Below are 26,018 nucleotides of genomic sequence, written 5' to 3'. Positions count from 1 at the left end.
ACATATACTGTAAAAATACGTCTTATGACTTCTTTAAGAGGAACTGGCATTTTTTTCATTCCCTACTGATTAATACATGGAGTGCTCGCTTTGCTGTTTAAAAATGGTGTAGGAAAATGTAATGGTTATTTTTAGCGTTTCATTTTTAATATAATCACACCGTCATCTGTCGTCCTAGTCTATCATCTGAATTAGCATGCAGAATTTACCGAACTAGAAATGACGGATTCTATAATGAGGGTTAGGAGTATTTTCAGTACTATTCTCAGTTCTACTGTACCACAGTGCTCTATGCTCTATTCTGAGAGGTCAGAAGGTGTTGATTAATTTTCATAACAGCATGGTGCAGGCAATAGTTTAGACGGTTAGGTTTATATTAATGAACTCGTTCTAATAAATTATTGTTTCTATAGTAACAACTTGCCCAAGGACTTTAATGGCAAATAATTCACATAAACATGTTTTGAAAAATATTTTTATGTGAAGTCATTTCCAGTGTCAGATGTAAAGCTGTAACCTCTGCAAGTGGGCGTTTATCTAAAGCCAACATATCTCTCACATCGAATAAGGAATGGATACGCTGGTGGACTTTTTATTCATCTATTAATTAATTTATTCATTATGAATCATGGAGACTTCTGTACCCACAACATATGTAAAATATAACTCTATGCACTTATAACTTTTGTAAACACATAAAAAAAAAATAGATCAGCTATTCATTAGTCAATTCAATTTATTTGTAAAACACTTATTAAAATAATTTTAAAAAGTTTAGAAAAAAATGTAGTTACTATTTATCGTCAACATTTATTGCAAATGAGCAAGCCAGAGGTGATGCTGGCAAGGAAAAACTCCCTGAGATGATATAAGGAAGAAAACCCATACACATGTGGGTGACACTGGACAGTTAATAATGTCAATGTAAATAATGTCCTTTTTACAACAGTTTGTGTTAAGCATCCACGAGCTCTAGAGGAACTAATGGGTCAAATGATCTCACTAATTTCAAACGATCGCTGATGAAGATCCGACCACAAAGCTGACCGGCGCAACATTAGGTCAGATACGGTGTGATAGTCTCCAGGCGGCCCCATCCACAGCAGTATCATGTGTCACAGACTGTCCATGCAGATCTCTCAAACCTATTTCTCTTTTCTGATCAGTCATTTTTTCCGAAACCCTTTTAGTATAGTAACCGTCATGTGTTGGAATTTGACATAAACTGAAAATGACTTTACTCTGAAAACTTGTGCATTGTTGTACAACATGGTTCCTCACTCACCCACTGTACTTCCTCTGTGTCCTCCACCTTAGGCAGCATGAGTGCAGGGGGCAGGACCTCTGCCTGTAGGATGACCTCCAGATCAGCGTCCGCCAGGCCGCTGGACACAGAGTTCACCCGCACACATTTTTCAGTGCGCCCCAGATTCAGCTCAGCCAGCATCTTCGGGATAGTTTCCCGTGCCTCTGCCTGCATGGGGGATGCAACACGTTTGCAACATGAATGACTGGCCCTGTAAATGCGCCATTCAGTAACATAATACAAACATAATGGGTTGAAATTGAAGACTGGATTGAGAAATACACAATTTTCCTATTCTTAGGAAAAGATTTTCCAGCAATTTATTTTATTTGGCCATAAGGGGCCAGATTTATCTATAATGTCAGTCTTTGTCAGTCTTGCCAGAACAATGATGTAATACAAAACTAAATTGGGCATTCAGAAATTGGCAAACATTGACAATGGTTAAAATAAGTGAGGTACACATCCTGGAACATTATGTTTAAACTCTTTATCTTTACTGTACTTTAATAGAAAATAAGTATTGATCATCAGTATGTGTAAAAACTCTATGGAATTTAAAAAGCTAAACAAATAAAAATAAAAGGGGTGTGTGTGTGTGTGTGTGTGGGGGGGGGTTGTGGTTGGGGGGGGTGATGTCAGCATTAACAGACATTGTTCTTCTGCTCAGATTAAGACATCGATGGCTGACATTTTGTGAATTTATAGAGGAAATGGCGTCTGGCGCCTGTGATTGCAGAGCAGCCCAAATCTGAGCAGAGCAAGAGGGATCATCCTCAATAGAGCCAATGCACTCAAGACCATAAAGCACAAGCCCCAGCATCCTAACTCATTAGTCCTAAAGAGGACACACACAGTAAGTGCGAGGAAGAAGGGGACAAAAAAAATAAATAAAAGCAAAGGTAAATCCTAGCACTAGATCCTATCAGTGACAAACCAGCACACGACAGCAGATTCAAACCAGATGTGGCTAAAGAGCAGTGTTAAGCAGAAAGAAGGGAAAGCAAACGTACTTCCAAACATGCAGAGGGAAGTCTGGGAGCTGTGTATTATGAGGAAACAGTAGCTTAGAAGTTGTCAGGTTAGATCTGAGGAAGGCTGGGAGCCTGAGAAGGCCTAAAGGGTCTGTTGGTGATTAACCTGGTTCCTTCAATAGAGCGAATAGAAGGCTGGAAGAAAGCAAGCAGTGTGGAGCCCTTAGAAGTTAATACAGTTTGAATGAAGAGGTCCCAATCCCAGGTCATCTTCATAACATACATTCACACACACAAAATAAATAAAAAAAATAAATAAAAAATCCCACAGCAAGATAGAATAAGCTCAGATCAAACTAATCTCTTGCCACTTTTGAATATAAATAGTCATTTTATTACTAGATTTGCCTAGAACCAAAGACTGATTATAGCAAAGGAGAACTGGGATAGGGTACAACTCGGATGATTTATTTACAGGCCTGGATCTGATGACCCCTGGTTTAAAATAATAAACTCCCCATAAAGTAGCACAATAAATCAACCCTGTTTTTAATCTTACTCAGAATTTTGAAGATTGTACAGCTGTACAAAGAAGGGAGGACAATACTAGAGCAAAAGTATTTTGTTACTACATGTCATTGAATTATAATCAAGTATTACTCAAATGAAAGAATACTCTTACTTAAATTAAACCTTCAGACTACACAATAACAATAGGTTTCCTCTTCCTTCATCCAGCCAATGTCTGAAAACAATAGAACAAAATGTTTTTCTCCTGTATATTTTTCCCCTTTGCTATACAGATAATTCAGATCATTTCTTGTTAAATACAAGGAGAGTTGTAAAAAAAATGTCAGACTGTGTATGGTTGTGTGATTGTGTAGCTAAGAAATAAAATTTGAATTTGAACTACAATGTTAACTACAGTGTTAAACATGAGCACGAGTTCCCTAGGCCCTACGTAGGCCAAATGTTTTAATATACTGAGCAAAACCCATCTAGTTAGAAAAAGCATGCAAGTGCTCAGTTCTTCATCTCAACATGCTATATATAACTAAACTTTTTCGACTGATGTGGGTTTGATTAGCTTCCATTCCAGTAGCATAAATCATAAATCATTAAGCAGCAAGTCAAATCAGAGCAGATGGTAAATATTGCATTAAAATGTTCAAGTAAATATTGTTTTTCAGGCAAATTAGCATAGATTCTCTCTCTCTCTCTATATATAATTTTTTAAATTGGCATAGATAGAATATAGATACAATATATATATAGTATAAAATAAATCTTATTTTATTTATTTATTTATTTATTACAAACAAACAAACAAACAAACAAATAAATAATATAAACAAAATGTAAACTTGACCAATTTTACTACTGATCCTAACCTTCATACAATCTCATGAGACTAAAAAAAAAAAGTGTGAAATATGGCAAGCCTTCCTGGCTAATCTTCAACAAAACATAGCATCACGGAAAATATCACCGACAGCTCAGCAAGAAACAATCTATTAATTTTCAGTGAGGAATAAATACGGGCACATGAGAATATGCTGGTTGTAATCTTTAATGAGGTGTTATCGTAATTAAAAAGGTGTCCTTATTCTTGTTGCTTATTTTTCAATTACTGCTCCTGAGGAAAACACAAAGCTAAGACTGCAAAGCATGAAATTAAACTGTTGCACCACATATCCTTTAAAAATGCTCTCGGCGTATCGTTTTTAAGCGCTTTAGCTTCATCATATTTTCCGTAACGTAAAAGAACTAGTGTTGAAAAGCATAATGCTGCAGTAATGTCTGAACTGCTTGAGCTAACAAGCATGACATGAGACAACAAATAATTGGTACAATTTATTAAATACCCTAATGCTGCAGGAATCCTGCATGTAACACAAATCATGACAGCACCCCCTTCCTTCCTCCATCTGAGAAAAGACGCTCTAGACAGAGTAATATTTGATTTTCTATCAGTGGGAGGAAGGCCAGTTAACTCACCTCCTTTCAGAGTAAACTGACAGACAGAACATTCTCGAGAACGTTTCAGCTCCTGAGGGGCCGAGCGACTCCGCGCTTGAATAAAGCACTTTGAAAAGTGAAATGTTTTACATTAATGGATCTCCATCCAACAAGTTGCTTCAAAGCAAGCTCCCCAATCACCCAGCATCCCACAGAGTGGCCCGGAGAAGCCCAGGTTTCAGAGATCTTTGATTCCTTCCATCAAGCCCATCATTAAAGCCTGACACTGAGTTATGACAGCATGTCCACAAAACGCTCAAAACAAAGGATGAACTTTCAAGTCTGGAGATGCTGACCTCTAGTTAAAAAAAAAGGCCAGCTCCTTCATGTATTGAGAGCTTCAGAATCTGGACACCTGCAGAGTGATATGTCAAAAAAAGGAACTCCATGTCTAGATTATTCAGTTACGTCTGGGAAAGGTGTCTGAGAGAAAGGCGGAAATCCTTCTTTTATTGCAAATACAGAAACATTCAGTGTAATACCTAGTTCAGTTTGAAGAGTTTATATTAATAATTAATAATCAGCATGTAAAATGACTTGTTTAAACAATCAGTATACCAACGTAAATGGCAGAAAAGGTAGGAAGATAAAATCCTAAAGATAAGATCTTAAATATTTCAAAACAAACTAACTGAAGTCTTTGGTGTAATATTGAAATTTGCAGATATTAATTTTTCAGGCACCAATTTGAAATTTTACTGATGTGTTTTAATAATGAATTAGTCTGGTCAAAGGTAAGTGCTTTTTTGTTTTGCCTTTTATTCCTCAACAAACAAAGGCATTTGTAATGCGAGGTGAAGGGATGAGCAGGGCCTGGTGTGATCTAGAACAACAAAATCCCATGGCTTGGCTTTGACATATGACATGAAAGGTATCCACAGCCTGGTCCCGGCCGAACGTCCGAAATAGCCCACATTTAATCATCTACTCATTCTGCATTTGTCCAGTTCCCAATATAAGACTAAAGAAGACTACTGGTCCTTTTCATGAGAAAGCAAACTATGTATAAATATATATACTGTATTATGTATAAACTGTAAAGCAGAAAGAATTCTCAATATTCTGTGATGTTTGTCTGACCGTGAATGAGCGAGACGGTACTGGGAAGTGCTGCTCAGACAGGATTTCTGATCTACTGCTACACACATCTGAGAGGTTTTAAGAGTTTTCCGCTAGTAGATATAAAAATCTAGTGGCGTACCGACATAATTAGTTAGAATTGCAATGAAATCTCAAAGCTCCAATAAGATCTACCACAGGTCAATAAATAAATGTAGTGATAAAAGTCTGCGCTTTGGTGCTGGAAAAGGACTGGCAACTATAGCATGACATTTATTTTTTCTTCTTATATGAGAAAGCAAATATAATGTATGAATGAGACTCAACCTGAATATATTCTACATTCTGATTCAGTGTGAATGTAATCTGTATTCTGAATCAGTCTGAATTCATTTTACAATTACAATTTAGATTGAAAGCATTTTACAATCTTGTTCAAGAAGAACGTATGCCATAATCTGATTCTATCTAAATGTATTCTATAATGTAAATCAATATGAAATCAATTCTGCAAATTACATCAATGAAATTCATCCTACATTCTGAATTTAAATGCATATAACAACCTGAATCGATCTTCATGTATTCTGTGACGCTCCTCTCTGGTGTTCCAGGACATGTTCCTGTGCATACCATGAGGCTATAAGATAAATGAACCTGAAAGAAATGTTGAGAACACACATGAAAGCTTGGCTGGCCTTTAAAAGCTACATTATACAGAGTGCTGGCATTTGCCTGCTTTCCATTTTAAAGCCATTAGGGTTACACACACCTGATGCCACAGCAGGAGCCATGTAACATTGTGACCTTTCTGAAATCATGAGTCGTATTTATTTTAGCCTGTTACGTAGACTAAAACCACTGATAAATATAATTGTGAAATATTACGTTTGCTCTTAGGATTCAGATTTAATCGACTTTACTGTACAAAATCCCAGTGAGGTGAAGAGGGGATGTGGTAGACTAGTGGTTAAGTTGTTGGCCTAGCAATCGGAAGATTCCAAGTTTGAATAACAGGTCTATTATGCTGCCACCTCTGGGCCCTTGAGCAAGGCCCTCAATTGCTTAGTTGTATAAAATGAGATAATGTCAGTTTCTCTGGATAAGAGCTTCTGCTAAATTCTGTAAATGTAAAGCAAGATTTCAGTCAACTTTTTTTTAAAAATAAATAATCAAATTTGATATGATGTACAAATTGTTCCATATTGGAATTTTTGGTGTAGTAGCTTATTAAAAAATTGGTAATTTTTTTTTACTAAATGTAAAATTAGATGTAGTGACTAGAAACATGCAACAATCAAACGACTGCTGCAAACATATAGCTCCATACATGGTATTATTTTAGTATTTAGTAAGTAAGAAGAGGTTACAGCTGCATTTATAATGCAATAAACCAGATGAGTAACAAAGGATTTATATATTTAACATCTTTACACAAACCACATGGAGAAAAGGCTTCTGAAAATGAACAGAAAATACTGTAAAACATTAACACTGCAACACCTTTACCTTTCTCCTTTACACTCAACCTAGCGATGTCTCACGGGTCTTTGACCTGCTTTCCAAACAATTTCCCTGCCAGAACACACAAATAGGCATAACTTTATATCGTTCCAGGCTGTTTGACATTCTTTCTGGATTAAACTTAATATCACTTCCTCATAACTACCACTTTACGCATATCCCATTTCAGTGATGTTATAGGCATTAAACACTGATGATGAGTCTACAGTTGCCCAGCTATGTGAAGCATGCTCACTACTCATCTGTTCCCTAGTGACTCTGTAGGAAAAGTGAGCTCCCTGTATTGACTGGCCCATTAAAGGCCTTTAAAAACCAGCCATAAGCCTCTCATATGGATTCAATCTGCATCTCGCTCCAATTCAGCTTCATACTAGACAGCTGCATGCCAGTCTCGTCATTACACTTACAGACATGAAAAATGTCTTTATAATTTGATATTACTGTGTTACAAATAGTGCCCTGACCCCATCAGAACACAGAGGTTCACTGTGTTCACTGAGACAGCTGAGTGCAATGATGCGCTTGCAACATTTTGCTGTCTAACTGGAACATTTTGGAAATTCCTTTTCAATGATTTCTGAATAAATATCTTAGATTAAGGCATGAAACCCAGACATACCCACTGGAGATATACAAATAAGGCAAGACTAAGGGGGAAAAAAAAAAACAGAGGCTCTGTTATGCTTTTTGCTGGCACCACCGTTGTTCCCTTTAGACTTAAGCATCACTGCAAATCAATACACTCTTCTTTTGAGCTATCGTTTTTATAATTTCATCAGAAACATCTACATTCTATCCAGATGGGAACCCTATTTTTTCCCCCCCCATGATGACCCTGCCCAGGAGACGTTCTCCATCACCATCACTATCACGTTTCGGGAGAATGGTGATCATCTATCTGGTACAGTATAATTCCAGAAGCTAACAGAATCTATACCACTAAATGCTGTCTTAGGAATATGTTTGATGAGGTTTTTTCCATTAATTTATCAACCATATTTTTGTCAGGCAAGTATATTCTGGCAGAAATCAACTTTTCTAGCTTTGATGGAGCTGAGGTTCTGCTTTTTTGGGTCAAAACCTGGTATCTTCATTGTGTTTTTTGGCAGCCAAGGGATTTTTATTGCACCTCTGTGCTGTTCTGGCCCGTACTGTGAGAAGAACAGCAAGGAGCCCCTGCTCGAGTGACACAGGCCTGATCTCCTGAGGACAGTCTCGCCTCAGCCTCCCACTCAGAGCAGTGCAGCAACTAACAAACTCACAGAGAGAGAGAAACAGGCCTCATACAGCAGCGTACGAAACTACAACCAACCACACAAGCATGCATCTCGACTACTGGCCAAAAAAAGCAGCTGCTCTTTGAACACTATATCCATACACTGCTTTTCAAGGCTGTATATCATATAACAGTTCACTGCATAAATTATGCTAAAATAGAAATGCTGACAGGAAGCCAAAATATTACACTTTCAAATAAGAACGGAGTGAAATCTAAGACTAGAATAGAGTATTATTAAGCCTGATTTGTCAAACGAAAGACATTCACTGCACTCCGCTCTGAGCAAAGTAACCTAAAGAGAAAGATCTCCCTAAGGGTCCATGTGTAGGGTTGGGAATCAACAACATGGAGAGAAAAAAAAAAGATAGAGCTGTCCCATATACCATATACTGTACAGTAGGACAGATAAACACAGAGTGCGATTCCACTCACTGCTCAAACCATTCATCTGCTGCCACCAGCAGGACTACCACAGAAGCAACCAGGCTTAACACAAACAAGCTTTCTGCATGTCATGGCAGCTCATGTCAAACAAGCACAAATGCTAGTGGGCCCAAGACACCACAACAGCACCCTGCTTCTCATCTTCCCCTGTGCACTGACCAATATGTAGCACAACACTGGACTAAGCATAATCTGTGGGATACGGATACGCCTCTTAATACCTCACCCACTTAGTTTTTGCAGTGTAACTCGTACTGATTGACATCTTAGGGAGTGGAAACGTCTTGGATACAGTCAGATTTATTTAATATATCCTACTATAAGATTCCAATTAACCAAACACATGATGTGGTAGCCTAGTGGTTAAGGTGTTGGGCTACCGATTGGAAGGTTGAGATTTCGATTCCTACGTCCACCAAGCTGCCACTGTTGGGCCCCTGAGTAAGGCCCTTAACCCTCAATTGCTCAGTTGTATAAAAAAACCCCAAATGAGATTAAAAAAAAAGTAAGTCGCTCTGGATAAGGGTGTCTGTTAAATGATGTAAATGTAAAGATTATTAGACTGATAATCTGACAAATTCGCTTCTTTCTAGTAAAAAAAAAATTGCTTCAAATTTGCAGTTTTTTGGCAATAGTAATCTTTAATATTAAAGTTTAATATTTTACTTTAATATTAAAATTAATATTTTGGTTGTTGTAACCTTGTGATTTATTTATAAATCTGACTATATTTAAGATATTTTCTTCTTTTTCTGGCCTGCAAAATGACACATGGCACTTATGATTATTGGATTATTTGCGGATGTGACTAATTAAGAAACACAGACGAAATAAGAACTAAGTTATATGAGCGCAACAAAATTGTCTGTGCACCCATTTAGCATAAAATGCATAGAGAGAGAAAACAGTGACGGATAGAAACAAGGAAAGAAAGGTGATGCCGAAGTAGGAGCTCTGAAACTGAAGTGTTTCAAACATCACCCCTGCTCGCCAGCTGTTATTGAGCAGATCAGCCGAGGCAGGGGCTGAGCCGGTGACATACTAACCTGGGATGAAACAAGAGCAGAGATGTGCTCACACACAAACTCTCTCTCATTAAGCCACATCCACACCAGTTAGCTGAAGCATCCTATCTCTGGCAGTAGAGCTGGGGGATTTTGTGGAGCTTGGAGCCGATCGTATATGGTATGAAAACAACATCCGTCCACTTTCACACTCCAGTGGAAGAGGTGGTCCCTCCCGGCAGGGCTGCGTAGTCTTGCCATCTGGAGAATAAATCGGGTGTGAAGTACAGTATAGTTTGGGACTACGCGCCGTGGCGGCATCTCAGCAGTTAGTTCATTAGCTCCAAACTTGCAGGGATTAGGAGGGGAGCATGGAGTGAGATGGCCGCGGGGAGACAGGAGGCAAACTAGAAGCACAGCCGCTGGGTCGAATGCTCCTGTTCGTCAGTATATATGGCATCTCTAGCACTACATAAACAGAACAACAAAGTCACTCTCTCGATGGTGGAAGACGTGCAGCCGTCAGCTGGATGCACAATGACAGGACCCGATGCTGGCCGTGCTCCACAGTGTGAGTGTATAAGCTGAAATGTCTGGGCAGTCAACGCAGCATCTGTCACCTGACATCAGGGCGCACACGGGTGAAGAAGAACTGGCTACAAAATACTTACAGCTCAGGCACAAAATAATATCCAGTTTCTTAACTGCTAAGCTAATATACATTTTGCTGTGCACTATCACAGACAAAATATTTCTAAACAACAACAACAACAAAAAATGCTAACAGAAATCCTGAATTTTAAAAGAAATCAATTCTTCCTCCAGTGGCTTGAAGTAAATTGTTGCTGAGTTAAGGTTTTCTCCGTCACTCACTCACTCACTCACTCACTCACACACTTTGCAGGCCTGTATGAGCACAGCTGTGCTGTAGGCAGACGTGTCGTTTAGTGGCATGGGATAAAAATGTCTGTACACAACAACTCCCACAGATTTTCAACTGCCAAGACGGATAAAACAGCTCAGTGAAGGAGAGGGTGCCGCCGAGTGAGGTGCTTTTTATTATTGAGTTAATAACAGATTTCTACATTACACACTAGCGTGCTAGCAAATAAATAATGCGATCCAGCTTTCGGCGCACTGTGCCAGACTCTTTAACACTAACATATGGTTTTTAAAATAGACACTAACTTGTACTCGCCGATTGTAAGTGCTTTTGTAGCCTTGGCAGATTTGAACGATCAAAAAGCCGAGGAGTAATAGGATTATTTTCCGACCCCCATTCAGTACAAATGTTATTTTTCAGGGTGTGCCATTACCATTTTTATCCAGAGCGGGGAGAGTTAATACTATCAGGCTTGCAAAAATATGTGCTAGCTACGCTCAGGGAGAGAACCAATGCCCTTTCCTAATGCAATTTTCCTCTTCTCAGATCACCTTGCTATATTATTCTTCAGCAGAATAATCCTGTAGAGGCAGAACCACACTGAATTTGAAGGAGATTTCCATCTGTCAGTGGTTCTGCTCTTCTGAAACGGTAACAATGTACCTTTAATATTGCATTTGGTTGTTCTTATCAGCATGTTGTTCTGAGGACAATATTTTGGTGCTGGTTTCTATGAAAGGAAAAAGAAACAACACAGAAATCTCAAACTTTTAATGGCTGTCAAAGGCTGGATTAAGACTCAATCGAGGAGCCTGAGCGACACAAAAGATGTGAGAATGTTAAGCTAGTATTATTTTCAAGCATCGGTGGACACTTCTGTGACATTTTCCTTTTAAACCGTTTTCTCCCACTTAGCAGTGATGGAGAAATAAGAGGGTGTTGCAAAACATTGAGCCCAATCACTTTTTTTTCCCCCAAAGGGTCACAGTTGACCTTTCTCAATCAGGAATAGCCTCTGGCCATATCAATCATCTTTATTATCACGACTTAAAAACCTTTGTTTGGTGACTTCTTCCCTCCACCCCCTCTTTATTCTGAGCTCCAATCACAATTTCATGGCAAGCCAAACAGGGCCAATTGGCAGGCTGTGTGGGCGGGTCGAGAATGCTTTTAACCTGCTGCATCTGCTGACTTCCTGCTGATATCCCAGTGTGAAGTGGGCACCTTGTTTCAAGAGGATGTGATAGGGGGTATTTCTTGCCTTTATGATGACATAATGGGAAGGAAATGTGCTTGTTTTAAGCATGGTGCTTAGCTAGCTTTATGCCGCGTGATTAAACGCTAGCACCTGGCTGAATGCAGGTGGTGGGGGTCTGTAAAAGATTTGGTTTTCATGTGCCAAAGAGTCAGGTGATGCAGGAATAATGACAGCAGAAGGTACCTTCTTGTTAAGGGCGACGCCGTCCTCACAGTCCAGAACAGCACAGTCAACGTTCAGAGAGGTGAGCTTCCTAAGTTTGCGCTCGTCGTTGCCTGGGACGTAGAGGACAGCCCGTCGTGGGATGTATTTCAGAGATGTGCCAGGGGTATGGTGGGCTCGCCAACTACCCTGCTGCCATGCTGCCACCAGAAGCCTCTGGGCAATCCTAAACACACAAACAAACAAAGAGGATAGATCAAAGTTCATCTTGTTTTTAATTTTGTTTGTTCGAGGCCTGCTATTTGTTTCTACACGACGCTCCGGTGAAAGCAACAACAGACGCTATCCGTGTCTGCGTCCTTCCTTCCGATATGTTTAACACAATGACAAAGTTTGTTTTCCTTTAAGCCCCCCATTCAAGTGGATGAGTGCCTCTGACCTGCGCTTTGAGCGCATTTATCACCCACAACATCACAGCCAATTGTTCTCCTTTAATGCTAATACACAAAGGCTTAACAGCTCTAGATGCACAAATCTATTTAGGGTCAGGCCCACTCGAGGCTCAAAAAAAAAAGACAGAAACAGAAAGGGATTACAAATCCCAGAAAAATAATGAAAGTTTGGACAGCACAACAAATCTGAATAACACTTTCAGCTAATTACTCCTGGAAGCATGGCGCGAGAGCAGCAAACAGTAGCACTGCTAATCTAAACAGCCGAAGTTCTGGCTCGAGAGCCAAGATTTCAGTTTCACAGTGCTTACTGCCTAATGAAAACGCTTCGGGTTTATTGCTCCAGCTCCTTCCGATACATTTTATCACACGCACCAGTAGTTGCAGTTAGGGCACACACGTTTTAATTATTTGTTCTTTAGGTCAGGCTGCTCAAACAATTAGCACTAATGAATGGGCCAAATAATTGGGATCACATACAGCTAATTATAGCCAGGAACAGTACTCGCCTGGCTGTTCCTTCTCATTGCCCTAAGAGGAATAATATCAGTAGATTGTGTTCCTTTTCCATCCAGGAAAGAAAAAGGGGGGGTGGGGTGGGCTTTAGATGAAAAGGAGGGGGTAAAGTATTCTTCCTTCTTCCTTTGTTGTGTAAAGGAGCTAAAGTCACTTCAATAGGCACTTAATCCCATCCTCCACGCTTACAATTGCCTTCCAGTATCAATCAGGCATAATCTCAACTAAGATGATGCAGCTATACCAAGCAATTAAAAGCAATTCATGTAGTTATGGCTGCGAGCACTTTGCAGGCCCAAGTACACAGAGCCTCTGCAGGGATCCTGAATGCTGTAGTGTTTAAATTTGGTCAGGAACAATACCTCACGTAGGGATGAGGAAGAAATATGCAAAAGAAGAAGAGGAGGAACTTGCTATTGCAGGACAGACTGCAAAACGCCTTTGGTAACGAACCAAAATAAAAAAATAAGCAAGCTTGGAAGAAAGACGGTAGATGGAAAGCACTCTGTGTGTGTGTGTGTGTGTGTGTGTGTGTGTGTGTGTGTGTGTGTGTGTGTGTGTGTGTGTGGGTGGGGGGGATGATTTGGTGAGAGCTTGTAAAGACTGTAACTATCCACCAAAGTGTTGCGTCTCAAATTTTTTTGCTAGATGAAGAAATAACAGTAAAACCGGGTCATGTTTAGAAGAAAAAGCCTTTATTATTGTCACATATCAATTACAGCACAGTGAAATTATTTCTTCACATATCCCAATTTTGGAATTTGGGGTAAAAGCACAGGTAAACCATGATACAGCACCCCTAGAGCAGGGAGGGTTAAGGGCCAGCTCAGGGGCCCAACTGTGGCAGATTGGCATTGCTGGGGCTTGAACCTATATCTTTCGGTCAGCAAGCCAGAGCTTCAAGTGTAATGTATTCATTGTAATAAAAGAGTCAATTTTAGTGAATATTAACTATGAAATAGTGAGCGCTTAGAATATTACATTTTATTTAATGCTTAAAATAAATCCTTATATGGCAATAGAAGAGTGTATGTTGGAACTCATCCGAAGCTTGTTTATGCCATTGCTGTTAGTGCCTTAAAATGGGCAAGTTTTGGCCTAATGGGGGAAAGTCGTGGCCTAATGGGGGCAAGTGGTGGCCTAATGGGGGTTAGAGAGTCTGACTCGTAATCCTAAGGTTGTGGGTTCGAGTCTCGGGCCGGCCACGACTGAGGTGCCCTTGAGCAAGGGCACCGAACCCCCCAACTGCTCCCTGGGGGCTGCAGCATAAATGGCTGCCCACTGCTCCGGGTGTGTGTTCACGGTGTGTGTGCACTTTGGATGGGAAACAAATTCTGAGTATGGGTCACCATACTTAGCCGTATGTCACTTCACTTCACTTAAAATCATAGAGAAAAACTCTGAGAAGGAGGGATGACATCCACTCAACTTCCCTGTCAATCATAGCAACAGTAGCCAATCATATTTAAGAGGGCTTATCATGTTAGAGATAGTTAGAAGCATTTTCCTCAAAGTGCGACAAAGCAAGAGCAGCAGTATAAAAAAAAAAAAGTATAGCTGGCTGGCTTCCTGTGTCTTGGAGGAAACAAGTGCTAGCCTTGACTCTCCCTGGTTGTATGATGGCTTCGAGCTGGCTGGTGGAAGGGAATGGACAGGCAATGAAGTTAGGGAGAAAACACAATGAATAGTAAAAACAGGTTTATGTAATAACACAAAACTGCTCTCTTTAAGCTCTGGCAGTATGTGAATGTGTATGTACAATCCCATAATGCTGATTAGGAACAATATTTTGCATTTCAGTTTCCACTCAATAGTCGTTTGCCTAAACCTGATAAAAATTTGCTTCGTTTTACTCCAATCTCTATTTATGACCTCATTTATGACCAGCAACCTTCTTTTCTGGAGTAAGCATGCAAAGAGTTACCTGGTTCTTTAGTGTAACGTTCTTATAGGAAGCTAGAGGAAAATGTCCAGGCCAGGTTTACCCACTGAGAGAATCCCCAGAGAGACTGGAGTGTACACAAAGAAAGAGAAAGAAGTGCTCTTCTTTCAGAATAAAGTGAAAGGTCCTAAACAAGCAGAAACATTCCTTCTCTCCCTCTAACAAGCCAAAGCCAAAGTCATGCAGTTTTCTCTTTACTGGCTTCTAGCTTACAGAGGGCTTTCATTTGCTGCCACAACATACTGTACTGATTTTATGATGCAATACTGACCAGAGAATCTAAATTAGCTTAAATGTCAACTCACTTATAGAAACGTTGTCAAACGACACATGCTTTCAGTCTTGTTGCATGCAGGGCGAACAATGCCATCTTCTATGAGTCTTTCTGCAGGGGTGAATGAAGATCACTTCATTTTCATTTTTTATTTTAAGATTTCTTTAAAAACTTGATTTGTAATTGTGAGGTTTTAAATGGTGATATGGAAATAACTCTGAGTCAGTAGCTGAATATGTAAATGTATGTGTGTTTCATACACTCACTCACTCACACTCACTCACTCACTCACTCACTCACTCACTCACTCACTCACTCACTCACTCACTCACTCACTCACTCACTCACTCACTCACTCACTCACTCACTCACACACTCACTCACACACACACACACACACACACACACACACACACACACACACACACACACACACACACACACACACACACACACACACACACACACACACACACCTTACCCCCTTGCTGCCTCTTATCCAAATGTTAAAGTAAGCATTTGTTTAAAAAAAAAAACAACATAACGAGCTTCCTGCAAGCATATAACGGTAATAAAGAGCATTCCTTCACAGTAACCACTTTATCCTGGTCAGGGTTCTAAAGTCTGAGAACTACTGGCTTGAGGTAGGAAGAGCAGACATGATCAATGGGGCACTGGTTGATTTGTTCTTTCTTTCTAGACATTCCACATTCCGGTACATGTTTTTTTAGAGAATGGAAAAAAAAAAAACATGACTTGAGCCCAGAATAAACCCAAACAAACTCAAGGATAATAATCGTTTTTAGCTACATTTTCACACTAACTTTCAGCATTAGCAATTATCTCTGTAAACTAAGCTTTCTAGCGCTGCTAACACTAGGTTAGCAAACACAAGCTAACAGTCGAATAATTTAACAAGAACAGTACAATATTATATTAATCCCAGTATAAAGCTATAAAGTGTCACTGCTTTCTTGGTGCTTTCAAGACTTGGAGACGTTCTTTACTGTGCAGTGACTCGATTCCACATCTGGCCAACATTTGTCCCTCCCAATAAACTAAGATATATACTTAACAATCCCAGAACTAGGCCTGTAGAGCATTTTTAAATTCCTTCTTGTTGTCCTTTTCGTTTATTTACATATTTCACTTGAAAGGTCATCATAACAGAGGGCAGCATGTCTGCATTACAGATTGTAAAGTTCCCAGACTGTACTGCTGTTCTTGGATTTACTAGACAGGCTTTTAAAGCCTTCTTCCTTTTGGTGCTTTTATATGGCTTTAGACAGAACTGCTTCTCATTATGTTTAAGCCTGGTGTCCCTCTGTACAGCCCAGGGAATTGGACAGGATTTCGGACTTGTCGGACTTTGATTCAGCACAGCTCCACAACTTTCGGTCCGCAGGCGTCTCTGCTAAAACATAAAGCTAAGACACTGGATTAGAGAGTTTACAGACAACGGGCCTCGTTTATCAATCTTCAAGCAAAGTTGTGTCGAAATCGTTCTGCCTGATTGACAGAAGTTAAAGAAAATGCTGCTTTGCTTCATACTTGCATGTATATGCTGATCACACTAACAGTGACAGTTTCCGATACACAGCTCATCTGCATCTAGTGACGCCTACAAAACACCATAAAAAGGTCAAGCACACAGAGGGCTGGAAACATGAAATGCCTACTAAAGGGCAAAAAAAAAAAAGGAAGAAAATAGTGGAGCTTATTTTGAATCACTTTAATGCCCCTAAATAGTAAGTCGTTTAACAGCATCTGAAAAGGTCAATATCTAGAGCCAAAGTAGCGAAAGGTGAATTAGGTGTAAATGAAGTGAGGTGACAAGAAAATGGTGTGATGGAGGAGAGAAAAATATCTACACTGTACCCAGGTGACCACGGAAACTGAGCACATCACACAGAGAAAGTGCTATTTTAGAACGGGAAGAACAAATAAGTCATACCACATTTTAAAACATTTTCCCTCGTGAGTTTGCATTATATAATTATATAAATCCTTTTGTATCTGGCTAGTTTAAAGAAAGAAATATTGTGGAAGGTTAACTGTGTTAAAGCTCTAGAAACGCACATGACCAGTTTGAACTTTATGGTTCTCATTATAAGATCCCCTTTAACATCAATTTTTTTTGCCCTCTCTCTCTCTCTGTTTCTATTGAGTCTTCCTCTCTCTCCAGCTCTCTTTGTCTAACCATGTCTCTGTCTCACTCTCTGTTGCTTGGTATCACTCTGATTACCCACCCTCTCTGTGTATCAGTCTAACACTTTCTTCCTGTCCGTCTTTACCCCTCTCTCCCTGTCCGTCTTTACCCCTTATCTCCCTGTCCGTCTTTAACCCTTATCTCCCTGTCCGTCTTTAACCCTTATCTCCCTGTCTGTCTCTACCCCTCTCTCCCTGTCTGTGTCTCTCACTGTCTGTCTCTACCCCTCTCTCCCTGTCCGTGTCTCTCTCTCCGTCTCTACCCCTCTCTCCCTGTCCGTCTTTAACCCTTATCTCCCTGTCCGTCTTTAACTCTTTTCTCCCGGTCTGTCTCTACCCCTCTCTCCCTGTCCATGTCTCTCTCTCCGTCTCTACCCCTCTCCCCCTGTCTGTGTCTCTCACTGTCTGTCTCTACCCCTCTCTCCCTGTCCGTGTCTCTCTCTCTCCGTCTCTACCCCTCTCTCCCTGTCCGTCTTTAACCCTTATCTCCCTGTCTGTCTCTACCCCTCTCTCCCTGTCCATGTCTCTCTCTCCGTCTCTACCCCTCTCTCCATGTCCGTCTTTAACCCTTATCTCCCTGTCTGTCTCTACCCCCTCTCCCTGTCCGTCTTTAACCCTTATCTCCCTGTCTGTCTCTACCCCTCTGTCCCTGTCCGTGTCTCTCCCTGTCCGTCTCTACCCCTCTCTCCCTGTCCGTCTCTACCCCTCTCTCCCCCATCCACCCAAGCACCCACCCCCAGACCAAGAAATCAACATATTCCGATGGCCACTGCTCTTCAGCTACACAGTCTGCTTTTATAGTGAATATTAAACTCCATAAAAAGGGGGAAAATGAAAATCCATCAATCTAAACACCATTATAAGTTTCAAAAGTAAAAATTGACACTTGCAAAAATTGGTTTACAGGACAGTAAATGGCTTGCTCAATTAACGTGTAACAGCCACTCTTCCTCAGTCTTTAAAGACTTGTGTTTACAATTTCCCCCTCTGATTTCTGAAGAAATGTCCATAGTGCTTAAAACATGTGAAATGGTCATACATGCATCTGGGAATTGCATGCTGTTTATAATTATCAGAACGAGAGTCAGAAAGTGTGGCTTGCTGGGTCCTCCAATTTCTATAATGTGCGCAATAATCTATCATTTTTGCTGCATTCTCTGTTGTTTTAGGTCGTAGACTGACAAGTGAAGATGCTTATTTAAAACACCAGTGAGAGGTGGAGATCTCTACAGACCTCAAGTTTTACAAAATGTCAAATATGTGCAATCACTTTCACTGGGGTTCAGTGTTAAGACTTCTGTCCTTTTTTAATTACTTTTTTCAAAACAGAAATAAACTTGGGTCCTGGGTTTACTTAAAAAAAAAAAGTGCAAAGATTATTTAGATTTCATCACCAAGGAAGCATCGATGGTGAATAGAATATAAAAAATAATTCATGATCATCTTTATCCAGCTCTGGATGTAAATCCAAAGCCTATCCCGGGAATATTCCTGGTACCGATTTGGCATAACCGACTGACCTACCAGCATGGTTTGGGGAGGAAGCCCACAACAGATGTGGAGAATATGTAAAAGTTTACACAGACATAACAGGAGCTCAGACCGAGCCAGGAACCCTGGAGCTGAGAGGTGATGCTGCTGTTCACTGTGCCACGGTATAATAAAAAATATACATTTTTTACACATACACAGACATTTTCTTTCAGCTATAGTATTTGCTTAAGATAGCAAGAGATATTTCCCAAATCTTAACTATTTAAATACATTTTGAAGGCAGACCAGGTGCCATGTGTTCCGCAATTGAGCGACGCACACAAACACACACCGACCATCCGTGTCATATAAAAGAAACCATGGTTTATCAGACCAGGCCACCTTCTTCCAGATTTCTCTGTGGTCCAGTTCTAATGCCCATTTTTAGTGCTTTTGGTGGACAGGTGCCAGCATGGACACGCTGACTGGTCTGCGGTTATGCGGCCCCATCCGCTACAAACTGTGATGCACTGCGTAATCTGTCACCTTCCCATCAGATCCAGCAGTAACTTCTTCAGTAATCTGAGCTACAGTAGCTCGTCTGTTGGATCGGACCACGCGGACCAGCCTTCGCTCACCACGTGCATCATTGTGCCACGGTTCACCACTGTTAATTTCTTGGACCACATTTGATAGATAGTGAGCACTGCAGACCGGAAACACACAACAAGAGCCGCAGTGTTGGAGGTGCTCTGACGCTGTAGTCTAGCCAACACAATTATTCAAATCCTTACACTTGGCCATTTTTCCTGCTTCTACACATCAACATTAAGGTCAAAATGTTCACTTGCTGCCTAATATATCTAACAGGTGCTGTGATGGAGACAATCTCTGTCCGTGGTCATACTATACTTTTTATTTATATACAGACGTGTCATTACATTCTTTTTTAGCCCTACTAATGTTCCATGTGAAATGAAAACTTTGGAAGAAAGCGTGTTCTGATTACGTCACATGACGCATCCTGGCCCAAATCTGCAGACAATCGTTGTTAATTCTGACAAAATTACATCAGAGTTTGCTTTGTTTCTTAGATCACAAAACTGTGGATCACTGAAGGGACCGATAAACTTGGTCTTACCTTATACCCATGCTTCGTTTCTGCGTACAATCGGATCCACGTGACTGAACGGAGTTACACACAATAAATACATGATTTGATCGGATATTTCCAGCCCTGAATAAAGTCAAACCCTGAGCTCACACCTGCGATGAGAATCAAACCTACACCACTATTCTACCGTACATGTACTCATTGCCTAGATTTAATACTATACTTCCAATTCCCGTCATCAGGACCAACAGTCTAATGAGATTTCACAGTGTAATTGATTTACATTATTAAGACATGAATTGCTTAAATTCTCTGTACATCATTCAATCTGGTAATTATGAAATGTGTTTACATTAACTTTACTATAAGCAACGAAATCATGTTTTGTTCAGAAACCTCTTTGTAATCCATTCTGTCATATTTATATTTTAAAGTCCTTTTTTTTTCACTGTAGAACTGAAAGTCTCAGAATAAGGACATCGATATAAACCGGTCATTTGATTGACAGCTGGCATACAGTCAGAAACGCAACCAACACTTTCTGACCAATCAGATCAGATTGAGAATTCGACAAAACTCTAAAAGGTTTAATTGTTGTACAAACTTATTTTATTCCTTGATAATATTCCAAGGCTTTGGCAATACAGATAGTAATAATCTCACTGCAAGCAACACTCGAGTAAAGTACTTTGACATTCTAACTGAATTTAAATTGATGTCTGAGATACGAGTCGACACGAGGCTTACAGTGTAGTGACTGTTCTTACTGTAAACAAAACCGTACCTTCTGAATGTTAGGATTCGGACCAGACAGATTTCTGGTGTTCAGAGGGCATTCCTGCCTCGTGACAAGTATTCCAGGGATAGACCCTGGATATAGAAAGACCACGAGCTTTCTGAAGATTGCTGTTCGGCAGTGTTGTATAAAGTATTAGAAAGCAATACTTGAGTTAAAGTACAAGTATCGTACTAGAAAAAGACTTTGTTAGAAGTGAAAGTCAACTTTTAGAATATTACTCAAGTAAAAGTCTTTAAGTATCTGATATTTACTGTACTTAAGTATCAAAAGTCATTTTCTGATATTTAATGTACTTAAGTATTTGAAGTAAAAGTAAAAAGTAAAATCTCAGTGATTTTCGGTAGGCATAAGAGCAGGGGCGGTTCTAGGGTTTCATCTCTAGGGGGTTTTAGCCCTCAGTGAGAATTTAAAACAAGAAGAGTTTTACATTATATATTATATGACTACATAGTAAGCCAAAAGTTATGGTATAATTAAATGGCAAAAATGGACACCAACATTTTATGCATGATGTAATGATGCCAGTCTTGAATCAAATCAGTTCATGTATGTGTGCATTCTCTACAAACAGTGTGTACAAAGAATGCAGTCACTAATAAAAAATATTCACATGACAAAGACCAAATCAAAAAATGTTATTTTTATTTAGTATTGAATGTTTTGTTTGCATGAATATTTTGTTTGTGCTACAACTCTGGTAATACGAATAGTGACATTTCACTGCTTTTGGTTGCTTCTGGTTGCCGCTGTTATACTGTAGATAAACGCCTCCAGCTTTGACTACGCGTGCATGCTGTGCGTACCTGAGCTTCTCCGTAGAGCGTGCGGACGTTCGTAATGCAATCTACAGTAGAAGAAGTGATTCGCCAAACCTCCCTTATTGCAGTCGCACACATTTCTTATGATTTTATTTTGTAGTAACGAATTACATAGATGCTTATTGGAAATATAACGGAGTAAAAGTATACATTTTATCTAGGAAATGTAGTGGAGTAAAAGTGAAAGTTGACAAATTTAAATAGCGAAGTAAAGTACAGATACGTGAAATTTCTACTTAAGTACGGTAACGAAGTATTTGTACTCCGTTACATTACAACACTGCTGTTCGGGAATGATGCAATATGAGTCAATGCAATAAATCCTTAAAAGGCCTATGAGGCAAAACAGGACATAGATTTACAGCAAAACTGCAATATTGTGTATCATTGGTACATTCATTTGAATTAAAAAGATGGCTTTCTTTTTTTTTTTTTTTTGCTTTGTCAACCTCTTGCAGCATATTTAATAAGATTTGAATGTTTCTTCCAAGTCATTTATTTTCTCTCTTGCCACAGCTCCATGAGAACAGCTTCAGTTGCTCGATCTGTGCCTATTTTCCCTTTAACTTGTAGAAAGACTATCAATCACAAGCCTCTCAACATGCAGATTTTTCTAGTGTCTGGCCAAGACAGCAGTGACTGTGTCTAAAACGCACAAAATTAAGGACTTCTGTTTCTACTTGACAACAAACAGCATCTTTTTAATATGCAGAATACTTCCAAGATCTGCCATGCTTTAGCTTCCAGCTCCAATTTTCAACTGAACGGAAAAAGAGATGAAACGGGAGGAAAAATCAACGCTGTGATGCATAAACAAATACAAAGTGAGTGAGGAAAAAAAAAAATAGTTATCAATATTTATTTTCTTTCCATGCCTTGTCCACGATGTTCCCTCACACCTCCGGCCCCGACTACATTAATAACCCATTTTACCACTAGCACTGAAGAACATTAGCAATCAGGTTATTAGACATTTTCAATCTATATAAAGAAATAAATTATTTTATGTCTGCAAGTCTGATATAAAATTAGACAGGACGCTGCGTCTCACGCTTTCACTGTGAGATGTTTATACCACCTTCAAATTTAGGATCCTTATGAACAAGCACTTGGGCCACCTCAGAGAGCAGAAATGGGGTTGATATCCCCGTTTACTGTGAAAATCAAGGCAACTTTTTTTTTTGGATAAATTGCTCCTGATTGGCTAAATAAAAACATGAAAAACTAAAAAAAAACAAAAAACAAAAAAAAAAAAACACACCTCACTGCCTATTTTTCTTTAAATAAATAAATAAATAAATAAATAAATAAATAAATAAAACAGAGACACTGTGGATGTTCAGCCTGAATATATATATATATATATATATATATATATATATATATATATATATATATATATATATATATATATATATATTTATATTTATATTTGGCCTTCTTGTCAGTCACTCACCCCTCCTGTCACTCTAATGTCTCTGTGTGTCTCTGACAGTAGCCAGAGAAGTATGTGATCCTCTTTAAACAGGATCAGCTGGTGGCTGGTGACCCTGGCAGCAGCAGTGTAGAAGTGGGCTAGGCTGTGCCTTTTCCCTCCTCTCCAGCGTGCGCCTCATTAGGGTGGATTTTACGCCCTAATCTGCGCAATAAGGATGAAGTCATAGCAAGTTATCTGTGCTGGCCAATTCATCTCGCTATAATCTCTTCTGCTACAGCCATGTTTCTCTGGTTCTTACTCCTGCTCCACAGCATCACACAATGCTTGACAAGTCTAGAGTTTAAGCTCTCCTGAGAAAACCCACAAAGCACTGCCACATCATATGACAAAAATCGATGAGCAAGAACGAAAAAAAAAAAAAAAAAGAATTTACTGAGGAAATGAAATATTACAGTCCGTCAATCATTTCTAAAGCGGCTTCTTCTGAATCCTGATCATCTTAGCAGCTAACTTCTCTCTAGCAAGATCAAGAGTGAATATTTTCCTATTATTTTTTCTTCAGAAATAAATGAGGGAGGAACTTAAAAGGAGGAGAACAAGTGTTGGGAGTGGGGAGGGCATTAGGGTTAGCTTTTAACTTAGCATTTTTATTGACTCCAGGAAAACAAAATAAGAGAGTCTCACTAAGAGCGTGCACTCGGCAATAGCCATTCAGGCCTTTGGAGGCCCATTGTAGCACTTTGAAGGGCTTGAAAGGAAACCCCACTGGTGGAAATCCAGTGGAACATCTCCACAACAGAGCACAACTGTTCCCTTCTGCATGAATGGGAGGCAGATAAAAGACGAGATGGACTTCTAAAGTACAGCCAAAAACAAAGGCAACAAAAGTGCTGATCATGAGGGAATGACACAACTCAGTGCAAAGAAAAAGAGTCGCCAGACAATGGCACTCACAGCCAAGTGACACACTGAAGAATTGAAAAATCTACACAAGAAGAGTCCCCCGCGTTACTTGCTCCCTCCACCTCACAAATGGGAGACAGAGAGAAAGAAAAAAAACAACAAGATGGTGCTCGATTTCTTTGGAGCCAAACTACTTCATAAAAGAGATTAAGATAAAAAATATATATATTAAAAAAGGAAGAGAGATGAAGAGACGGGAGAGAAAGAAATGAGAATGAAAGCAAGAAAGAGAGACAGAGAGAGACAGACAGACAGACAGACAGACAGACAGAGAGATAGAGAGAGAGAGAGAGAGAGAGACATACAGACACAGAGAGAGAGATTGAGAGAGAGACAGAGAGAGACAGACAGACATACATACAGACACACATACACAGAGAGAGAGAGAGACATACATACATATAGAGAGAGATGGACAGAGGGACAGAGAGAGAGAGAGAGAGAGAGAGAGAGAGAGAGAGAGACATACATACATAGAGAGAGAGAGAGAGAGAGAGAGAGAGAGAGAGAGAGAGAGAGAGAGAGAGAGAGAGAGAGAGAGAGAGAGAGAGAGAGAGAGAGAGGTGACAGATTGAAGGGCTGAGATCTAAACAAGGCAGAAATTTCAAAGAGAGCTGAAAGAGAGCTGGAGACACTCAGGATGATGAGAAGAGGTTTGAAGAGGCTGAAAGGAAGCAAGGCAGGCTGGGGAAGACTGAGCGGAAATGTGCTCCTGTCCTGACTGAAGCTGTAAAAGGTGACAGCAGATCACTGGAATCCCCACACACAAGCAGCGCTCCAGTGTCACCACTCAACACCCACTTCTCCCTCCTGTTTCCTTCTTCAGCTCCACTCCTCAAGAGCCTCTTTGTGCACTCACACAATTAGTGCCTAAACCCTCAAGTAACATTTCCCCACCTCCTTACTCCTCAATTCAACATGTGCTTGACTCTTAAAGAGACTTTCGCCTTTATCTGCCTCACACACACGCACGTCTCAAGTGCGAATGGAGCTTAAACTCTAATTGTTAATAGTGGGCACTTTTATTATTATTCTAGGAGCTCGCGTAGCACGGAGAACACCTAGCATCGCTGGCTTCGGAATGAAACGTCCGTCTCATGGTGTACTGGAGTTGGTGTGCGTTGTCCATTCTAATGGGTGGAAGTGCGTCATTTACAGTTAAATCATGCCACCTTGGAGAATGAGAGCAGATCAGGAGGGGCAGAGGAGTGGGAAAAGGTTTGTTTGACATGTTTTTGTAAAACCTCTCCAAATGATGACACCCCTGACCCCCCCCCCCCCACCACCACCACCACCACAACCACCACCACCACACACACACACACCATACCCACCCCAAGTGCAGACAAGTATATCCCCTATAACACATGTACATGGAGCATCCAGGGACATTCTGATTTCAAGCCGAATCCTGGAAGTGCTGAAAGAGGTGGGGAAGGGGGGCAAAAATAGGGGGGGGGGTCGTTTAAAAAAGGCAATAATGAATCGTTCCCTTCCATCTTTCTACGGTTCCATGCGGTGGTGAATGTCACCATAGCGAATGATAATTATCAGATACATGCTCATCCACGTGATAATTAAACTAACATGTAATTCCTCATTTACAGTGTATTACCCCAGGAGCCCAGTGCCTGCAATGTGACATGACTGAAATGAATGTAAATCCAATTATCTTACCCTAATAATGTAATGATAGATACTAAACAGTGGCAAGAACAGTCAGCCTCCAAAACACAAACTCCCCGATGCTTTGTTCTCTGCCGCTTGTATCGGATCTTCGGCGCTTGAAATGTTTTCTCGTTAGAAAGGTTTAAAAAAAAAAAAAGAAAGAAAGAAAGAAAAAGGAAAAAGAAAAAAAAAGAGTGCCAAGTGTGAGAGTATTGTAACTTGTGACTCTCATGCTAGAGCACACAGCAGAAGGGGCCTGTCAGGCTGCTTAGTTAAAGGCTACAATGAGCCTGGAGCCATGAGTGGAGGTCATTTTTAACCCTCTCTTTCTTTCCTCCATCACTTTAGCTGATAAATGGATCACCGCTGTAATTGATTAGCTTGAGTTGAGAATTAAACCAGAGTTCAGCGCTAATAATGGCCTCTTGACAATAGCAGCCC

The 26,018-nt window shown here is 40.1% G+C and overlaps 1 protein-coding gene across 1 annotated transcript in view; it reads right to left on the bottom strand.

The window, feature by feature from the left end:
- Positions 1–26,018, bottom strand: part of clybl (citrate lyase beta like) — a 62,906-nt gene that overhangs the window by 13,070 nt on the left and 23,818 nt on the right. Inside the window, exons 2-3 of the mRNA XM_027166036.2 lie at positions 11,934–12,138; positions 1,286–1,474 (exon numbers count right to left, since the gene is read on the bottom strand). Coding sequence (XP_027021837.2) covers positions 1,286–1,474; positions 11,934–12,138 — 394 coding nt within the window. The remainder of the gene's footprint in view (positions 1–1,285; positions 1,475–11,933; positions 12,139–26,018) is intronic.

This window comes from Tachysurus fulvidraco, chromosome 6 (assembly GCF_022655615.1).
Source record: "Tachysurus fulvidraco isolate hzauxx_2018 chromosome 6, HZAU_PFXX_2.0, whole genome shotgun sequence".
In the NCBI taxonomy this organism is placed as follows: Eukaryota; Metazoa; Chordata; class Actinopteri; order Siluriformes; family Bagridae; genus Tachysurus; species Tachysurus fulvidraco.
This window is presented reverse-complemented; position numbering and strand designations above follow the sequence as displayed.